General features: G+C 35.1%; 3 protein-coding genes across 3 annotated transcripts; 2 read left to right on the plus strand and 1 right to left on the minus strand.

The window, feature by feature from the left end:
- Window positions 1-1,443: 1,443 nt before the first annotated feature.
- Window positions 1,444-3,476, plus strand: LOAG_10017 (hypothetical protein). Its single transcript, XM_003145544.2, has 4 exons — window positions 1,444-1,526; window positions 1,774-1,889; window positions 2,152-2,323; window positions 3,273-3,476. Exons 2-4 carry the CDS (start codon window positions 1,780-1,782, stop codon window positions 3,417-3,419), a joined length of 429 nt encoding a protein of 142 aa, XP_003145592.2. The 5' UTR covers window positions 1,444-1,526; window positions 1,774-1,779; the 3' UTR covers window positions 3,420-3,476.
- A 3,887-nt stretch (window positions 3,477-7,363) lies between these two features.
- Window positions 7,364-8,075, plus strand: LOAG_10018 (hypothetical protein; the record flags this gene model as incomplete). The annotated part of the gene is made up of 3 exons (XM_003145545.1): window positions 7,364-7,468; window positions 7,587-7,673; window positions 7,944-8,075. 3 exons carry the CDS (start codon window positions 7,364-7,366, stop codon window positions 8,073-8,075), a joined length of 324 nt encoding a protein of 107 aa, XP_003145593.1.
- Window positions 8,076-8,635: 560 nt separating this feature from the next.
- Window positions 8,636-9,139, minus strand: LOAG_10019 (gastrula zinc finger protein XlCGF71.1; the record flags this gene model as incomplete). Its single annotated transcript, XM_003145546.1, has 1 exon — window positions 8,636-9,139. One exon carries the CDS (start codon window positions 9,137-9,139, stop codon window positions 8,636-8,638), a length of 504 nt encoding a protein of 167 aa, XP_003145594.1.

The following is a 9,139-nucleotide window of genomic DNA, read 5'->3' on the forward strand; positions in this document are numbered from 1 at the left end:
TGGTCCTACCAGTCCTAAGATTCATCTGCCAGAGGCTAGCGAGTTTGGACAGTGGCAGCGAAATCATTAAAGCATAGGTTTAGTTGGTGTATCCTTCTGAGATAGATGGCCTCACAAGACTAAACGAGCTCCATCTCCCGAGTTTGGGATCACAGTTGTCCTTCATGATTACTCGAAGACTAATGACCCATCTTACACGTATACATAATTTGTTTGACCTTTCAGTTGAGACCTGTCTGACATGGGTGGCCCTACCGGTAGCAATTGCCATCGCCATTGCTCGCAATGCTTGTCGTGGTTTGTTTTTGTTGTGGTTAGTCAGTGGTCAGGAAAAATCAGAAACTTTAAGGGGTTGGCTTGTAGTAAGGTTATTTGACTTCGGTTATATTGTGTTGTAGTTGCACCAGATATTGTTGCGGAGTGAAAGGTTTGAAAGGTTTCGCTGTGAGTTATAGGTACACAAGAAATTTTAACGAAGGCTTACCTTATTAAGGTGGAAGATCGTAAGCGCGTCAGTTATGCCACGAAAATGACCCAGCAGAAAGGACAACTTTTACTAATATATATAAATGTGATGAATAAGACCAATTGAGCAAGCAACAAAAAGAATATCGGTGACGAAAGCCGTTTACTAGAGAAGGGGTATAACCGTCTTGTTGATACAGGAGCAAAGAATTTTTTCCTTTATCTTACAATGAGCTGCATATATGTCTTAATGGAGTGGGAGTGGTTCACATAAACCGTTAAAAAAGGGTGTTCTTTTAGATACAAAGGAAACTGTAAAGATCCAATTACATAAGCATTGTAACAAGATCAGATGGAAAGGTTAGCATGTAAATTGGACATCTTTTGTCAAAAAAATAAAGATGTGAATTTCCGTTCGACAAAGATAACAAAAAAAAAAACGTAATGGGAAATAATTTTAAAGAATGTAAATTGGTTAAATGCTTCACACTATTGTTAACATTTATTTACAATTTGAATAAGGAATTTATTTTTTATTTGGAATTTCGCGATATTGAAATTCGCGACAATGCTCTCATCTCATAAGAGCATGCAAGCTTCTTCCCCATTTAAGGGGATGTCGGCGGAAAAGAGTGATAAGAGATTCCACAATTAATACTAAATCATAATGGAAATATGATCAATCTCACCTTATATATTGACATTTTGAGAGGAAAACGCGCATTTCCGCGTCATAGTGATTGTCATATTGATCGCTGAGTTTTTATGGGAGAGTGCGGGGATAAGGTGAGATTGGGACAAAATAGCGCATAATTTGATCAAAGAGATCGAACTACGCTGAAATGAATCAAACCAAAAGGTAGTGTTAGAGTTTCGGCTAAACTTGAATAATTTGAAAATATTTCACTGCTTGATTCATCTGGTCGGAAAGCACCATTAATGACTTTAACAATTTTTAGAATCATTGGACTAATATTTCCAAGCCGACAGATATTGATTTCAGTAGTTTTGCAAATATTTCGTTGGAAAATTATATTTGGCCAGTTGGTTCTCGGAGCAAAGTAAGTCTTCATTTCAGATTTGGGCACTTTTTATTGTTCAAAAATTGCTCTTTGAGTATATCTGGCTTAATTTTTTAAAAAAAAACACGAGTTGCTTATGGAGTTAATGACCAGATTTGATTACATCGTTTAAAAAACTAAATGCATTCTCGAAGGAAAAAATGTATTTCGCTATCTGTTGTGCTTATTTTCATCAGTTTTTTGTGCTAGGTGTTTTTGCAGCCGTAGTGTCGGAGCATCATTTCAGGTAGTCATGATTCCGGAGCACATATACAGTACACATGTACATCAGGTGTTAAAACCAGAACCTGGAAAGCTCGTAACAGTCGTTCCACCTGAAACTGCTCTTGTTTTTCATTTAAGGTTTATTAAATTCTTAAGTATTCTGGATTTAAATTTATGATGACCTACGAATCCTTCGAGAAAATATTGCTTATTTAGACCATAAAAGCGTAAAGTCTTGCTGAAGCTTTTAAAATATAACAGGTTTGTGAGTATTAGAGATTTTAGTCCCATGAAGACTGAGGTTAGATGGGATAGAATATCCTGTACAAGGCATATCCTTCCTATATGTAATACAAAATTGTCACTTATTGATTCGAACTTCACCTTCTTTATCTTTGAGACGAGTTATGCGAGATAAGCTATGGTCATCAAATACAACAATGCGAACCGATGCACTTGCTCGATTTATTGATCCATGCAATAAGTCATGGGAAAACCGGTTGAAAGTGATCAGACAAATTCCTGAAGCTAAAATATTACACGGAAATGAATGGCCCCAAAGAGGAAACCAGGTTCATTTCGTTCTTTTCTTTTTGCGGATAAAACACTTTTGCCGTGCAAAATGTGATTTTTGATGCACTTATACAATGACACTATTTAAGTAAGTCATTATTGACGATTTCACGGTTTTCATGTCTCAAAACAATAGATATTTTCGAAAGAAATCACAACAATTTGGACCTGATTTCATCATAACTACTGTCTGCCAAGTTTGGTTACTCTAGCCAAGCTTTTTCAAGCTCCCATCATTGTAGCAGCTTAGAAGTGCTCATAACTTAAGATTATTTGAAATGAAAAGCCGGATGAGAGATTTTATTAAGTATCGGAAAAAAATTTCGAGTCACCTTTTTTTTGAGATCCATTCATGTATTTGGTTGTAGAACTATGAAAATTCCTAAATCGCGATATGTCCTCCATCTTTTTTAGGTTAAATTTCTTGCAAATAGATGATGATATCACACCAGGTTTAAAGAGGGATTACGGACCAGGAAAGAATCATTTTTCTTCAATAGTGCTAGAAAAATTAAGCATTTGAAGGGTGGAAGAAAAGTGTCATGTCATGTGTCGCATTCTTTGATTCGTGTTTCACGTGTGGAACGTTTACTTTGTATCATTTTCTTACCCAATGGATGTATATTTATTTCCGCAATAAGATTCTGTTGAAAAGCGCCTTATTAACTGTGATAAAAACCAATGAGGGGTTTTGAGACAAACAACGAAGTAAATTTTATTTGAAAAACCATTAAGTCATTTAGATTCATTTCCCTATCACTTCATCTAATTAAAAATAGCATCACTGTCGAGAATGTAACTGAACGACACTTTCTTGAAATAAAAATAATGGATAAATTGGACATTTTATGGCAAGAAATGCGCCAGCTTAAGTTATTCAACATATGAAATATCATATTTTCGTTGCCACTGTATTGTCAATTTACCTTTGATCTCCAATTTTTTTAGGTAATGGAAGAAGTGGAAGCATGCCGTGAGCAACTTGATTCGATTCGAAATGACATTTGCCATTCACCATATCGCTGTATGTCCAAGATTACCTCTGTTAAAACAAACGAATGGGTTATTGCGCAACAGACTTGGACTGTTTTATGAATAGCATGGATATTACCATTCTGAATATGATATGGGTATATATGACGGGTACTTATCTGTTTAAGATGATAGTTTTATTGTGCTACTTCAGACAGGCTGCTTAAAATGTCAGTCTTCTGGACAGTGCATTCACATTTATTTGGATTTTTAATCAAATGTAGTAGTTTAAGGTAATTTTGATTATTTTCCTGTGTTTTTTGACTTCTTCTTGTTAAGATTTTATAACTGTAATTTAGAGCATAAAATGACGCTGGCCTATTTTTGGGCATTTATTCTCATACTTCACATGATTGTTTTAAATTGTTATTAAGCAAACTCTAAATTTCTTGCTAACCAAAAGTTAATTAGCATAATGATGTATCTTTTGGACATTTGATATTCATCATTAAGTCTTCTATAATCTAATCATAAAGTGTCTCATTTGGATTTTATTATCAATGGGCATCATTATTGCACAAACGTTCAGAAAACTTTTCATTTCAATTTTTTAGCAAACCGTTTATCTTTGCTTTTTTTTGTCTGTCTTAAATCTAATGCATATATGTCATGTTGCTTGTCACCTTTCTTTTATGATGTAAATAAGCGATAAGGATCAATCTATAACTACTGGTGCAGTAGTGGTCGTTTTGTATAATTAGTGCAGTGCTTTATCGTTGATTGTCGTTTTGAAATGACTCCGTACAAATCTGTTAAGGACAGCTGTTGAATTTCATGTATAAGAAAGAATAATCCTGATAATCGAGATTTGACTATGCTGTTGATAGAAGTATTCAGGATATCTGGAAGATATACAAGATATCCGGCTCCTGTTATTCTTTTGAAACATCAACATTCTGATATAATTCATGCATAATTTTGTAACATTCTGATATAATTCATGCATAATTTTGTAAAAATTGTTGTTAGAGATCAAGTAAAACCGGGATATTTTGACTTGGAAAACTAAATGTTAGCTACATTCTGTATAACTGGGCTCAGTAAATCGTTCCTAGAATATCGTGCACGGCCATGTGCCTGACACACCAATGAGCAAACATCGAAAAAGATATGAATAATGCAATGATCACGGAGATTTCCACAGATGGCTTGTGCTGTTGGAAAAATTGAGAACTTCAGAAACTGTTGAAGAACTCTAGGGATCGTGGCGCTGGGCATTTTTCCCGCTCAATGAATTTGCCGAATCTTTCATAGCATACCGTTCTCAACCTATACTAACATATGTCTAAAAGTAAAATTATAAATATGACTTAGTGATTGCATTCTTTGATTTGACAATGTCCTTCGATAAAGTGTCATGCGAGATATGATAAGAGAAAGTATGTCTAACAGTCACTTTTCCTTTTCATATTTTTATCAATCACAGACAGGATCATCTCTCCTGATAATAATTGTTAAAGATTCACATACCAAGCATTAATGGCAACAACTAATAATCTAATAATCGTACTTATACTAGTAATCGATTGGTTGATTTATTTGGTTCATTTAATCAATGACCACTTACCTGACAATTTTACGATATAAACAATTAAAGAATAATTTCTCTTTTACGAATTCATTTACCTGTAAATATCGAAATGTAAAAAAACCTCTTGTCTGATAGTTAAGTTAACGTGTCTGGAATGTTAAGCCATTCCAACTATATATCGTACAAGGAAAGGAACACCACAGCCGACAAACAATCATCATCACTTGGAACCACACCATCCGTCATCAACTCAACCCCACAGTTAGATCCAGCTTACAGATTTTCTATCAGTTTGTGATCCGACTCAATTACCAGTAATCTCTCCCAAATATTATCACAAGAACCTATAAACACGATCGACTCTAGCTGTATCATTTGCTGACACTTGTTTTGTTACTTAAATGAACAATAGACATTCCTAAATCAAAAAATCTTTCGCACAACTGGTCTTCGGTGTCAACCAACAACTGCCGGATTATCGAAATTAAAGCTATGTTCAAGTAAAATTTCTACAATATCTAACAAAAATGAAATTTTGCAAAATTAGAGCAATGAAGAGAATATAAGCTAACAAAGGAGAGCATAACACAAATACATCTCAATGGTATCCGTTGCACTTATACAGTGGACAATGCTAAAGGACAGCTTACCTCCATGATAACCCTGATGGAGTTTACAAAACTCCTCCCTAATCCTTATATATATATATTTACATATATAAAACGACAGTCAACTATTAAAGCAACGACAAGGAATTTGTCAATTGATCATATTGCTTATTTATTGTAACTGCTTACCATTCAATATATACACACATATTTTATACCTTTTTTGTTGTTAGCTAGTAATATTGTGCGAGGACAATATTACATCCCGAATAAACCTATATCGCTGAAAAACGAAGTCAACGGATTATTTGCTCGATAACAACAGAGGGGACTTCGAAAAACTCAAATTTCACAACAGCAATATGACTTGGTGTCACATGTCAAGATGTGTCAAAATAAGTGCTCTGATCGTTACAGTGATATTAATGATATAATATTGGTATAGAGAATAACAGCAGACGATGTGATGTAACAGTGCTGATAAAGCATAGTGCAACACGATGCAGCAATGTGATTCCATTTGTGTGCTATTTAAATGTTAAGCAACGCGATATAGTACTATTGTAGCATAGTACGGCTGTATAGTACAGTAATAGATTTACCGTGGATTAGTTGCTAGCAAAATGCAGAAATTATATAGTATAGTGAAGTGATCATAAATATAAGACTACAGTACATTACAGTACAGGTTATATCACCAGAGGAAACAATGTAACTCAATGCAGCGGACAACGTTATACAATATGGCGTAGTTGGTAATTCAGGATATTCATAGTGAATTATTACAATTAATACAATATCAGAGTAGAGAAATGATAAATCGAATGATACGGACGCAACAAAGTATAGTGTAGTGTGAGACAGTATGACGAAAATAATCCGTTACTTGGTATGACAAACTACATTATCGTTAAAATAACAAGGCCATTGTATGTCATCGCAAAGAATAGTTTAGAATAATATATGATGCCTCAAGTGCGACAAGTGAATTGAAAATACAAACAACAAGAAAAATAATTGGGTGCCACATTTCATAAGCTTCATTTAGCGTATGTACAAAAGAAACAAAAACATCGTGTCGGAAAACTCTAGGGAAATTGTAATATGTTGAAGCATTAAAGGATTTGTTGTATAGAGCATTTCGCGGATAAAAGACTCATCACATTACCTAAAAATCATATGACGTTTTTCTATGTCTAAAGTGATGAATCTGTTATCTAAGCTCAATCGAACGAAAATATCTTCTTTCTTTGATATTGAGATTGTACACATCCGCTGATTAATTTGTAAGTACTTCATCTTATTTAAAAATTTCACATACAGCTGTGAGAAAGCTGCATATCCGGTAAAATAATTCCCATGCAATTTCTTTCCATACAAAACTGTGCAAAAAGTGTTGCGAGAGCTTTGCATAAATTATTTTTAACAATGCAATATGGCAACTGAAATGAAATTATTCAGCATAGAAAAGAATAAACAGTGATCGCTATTGTTACATTACTATACATGAAGGTAGGTACATGAAGGTTGTCGATATGGTTTTTATCACTTTTGATCGGTGTGTTGTCGATCGGATATATTGTTTACTGTCAAAAATCACGCTGATCATGTTGTGCACTAGCAAACGCACATAAGAATTCCCATCCAGATGTTTTGGATTAATGTAAATTTTTAAAAAATGCATGATTTCTAGATCTAGGCTAAGGTTTAGGTTTGCTGAAAATTTGATGTTTTGCCATTTTTGATTTTTGATGTGTTGTCGCTGATATGGGGAATGGAAACAAAGGAACAATAATCTCCATTGTTGAAAGCCAGATAACTTTCCTGTATATGCCCACATCGTCTTAACCCTATACAATGTGCGCTCCATGAGGAAGCTAATTCTTGCAATCATAAACGGTACAGGCACCCTCCCACTGGGAGAAACGGACCATCCTGAGCGCCTAATCATTTCGAATGATGTGTTTCGACAGGTCGGTTGGTTGGAGGATATCGGGTGTGATTTAATCTTTCCGTTTGGTTTTCGTTAATGTTGTATCGATGTCGTAATTGCGAGTTCGTTGTTATATTAATAAATTTATCGTAATAAAGGTTCAATTACCCAAGTTTGAGGTACTACCAATTAAAGAGGTAGAAGGGACCCTCGGTTTTGTCACGGTTGAAGAAAATCGGCGACAGGTGTATCATCTGTCTGATATATTGCTTACCGTAGAAAATCACTGATTATGTTGCGCACTGCCCATCATTTTTGAAACTACTCCCAGTAGTAATGCTTGTACTACTGCTGCTGCTACTTGCATTGAAAATTGTAGTGTTGAAAGTTGTGCATTGAAGCTATTGCATTGGAATTTGTGCTATTTGCATTGAAACTCCTTAGATTTATCACCGATTTGGAACATTTATTGAATGCAAATCGACTATTCGGCAACTCACTGTGTGAGACCGTAGTTTGGGATGGATTATCAAGTGAATGAAATGTCACTTGCAAATGGCGTAACTGAAATGCCTATTGTTTTCAACGGGACTTTGCAATGGAACTGTGAGTTGGCAAATGAAACGGGTGGTAATCCTATGAAGTGATGGAAGACTTCAAGTATTGTGATTAATAAAAGCCTTTTTGTTGCCGAAAATTTATTTCTATGTTATTTGTGCAGTAATCGAGTGAGGGATTCATATGAGACAATGTCATTTCGTCAGTAATTTAGTAACAATGACACTTGATTGCAAGTTCTTATGCATGGTTACCTGCTTGTCATATATGCATCAACAATAAAAGGGCATTTTAGTAAGGTGCAAGTAGACATGAAAGAGGGATTTTATTCGCTAAGACAAGAAAAATAAAAAATGGTAGAGGAATAATAACACTAATATGCGTATAGAGCAATAGAATGTTAACAATATAAGGGAAAATAAAAAATAAAGGGAAAATGAATTTATCTTATAGGAAATACAACAAAGTAGCAACGAGTATTTCTGTCTAAAATACGTCTATCAGCTCATTTTACAGGCAATTATTCATGTATATCACATGAGATTCCGTCAAGAAAGCTTTACCGCATGCAGTGCAATTGAATCTGGGCCTATTGTTGTCATGAATCTTCATGTGATTTTTCAGTGCACTTGATTGAACGAAATTTCTATCACACAGAGAACAAAGTGCACGGTTTTTCATCAATATGATGTCTAAGCCGACTCAATTGATCGGTGAAATTCATCCCACGTTTCGAACAAGAGAACGGCTCCTCACCGATATGAATCCTCATATGTGTAAGCAGATTGCATTCATGGGTGAAACTCCTGTTGCATTTCGGACAAGAGAACGGCTTCTCATCGGTATGAATCCTCATATGTCTATGCAGATTCGATGTATAGGTGGAATTCGTCTTGCATTCCAAGTAGAAGAACGGCTTCTTGCGATTATGACTCGTCATGTGTGTGCTCGGTGGCGCAACAAAATCTTTCTTGGATATTTCGCATTTGAACCGCTTCTCACCTGTGTGAGTCGCATGTTCCGGATGTGTCCTCTTGAATGTTTGGATGTTGGGTGTTTCGTTTTGACATCTTCCCGCATATTTCGCATTTGTGCGGCTTATCACCTGTGTGAGTTGTATGTTCTTCCATTGTGGATGTTCATTTTGATCCAT

This window comes from Loa loa, assembly GCF_000183805.2.
Source record: "Loa loa unplaced genomic scaffold supercont3.242, whole genome shotgun sequence".
Lineage (NCBI taxonomy): Eukaryota > Metazoa > Nematoda > Chromadorea > Rhabditida > Onchocercidae > Loa > Loa loa.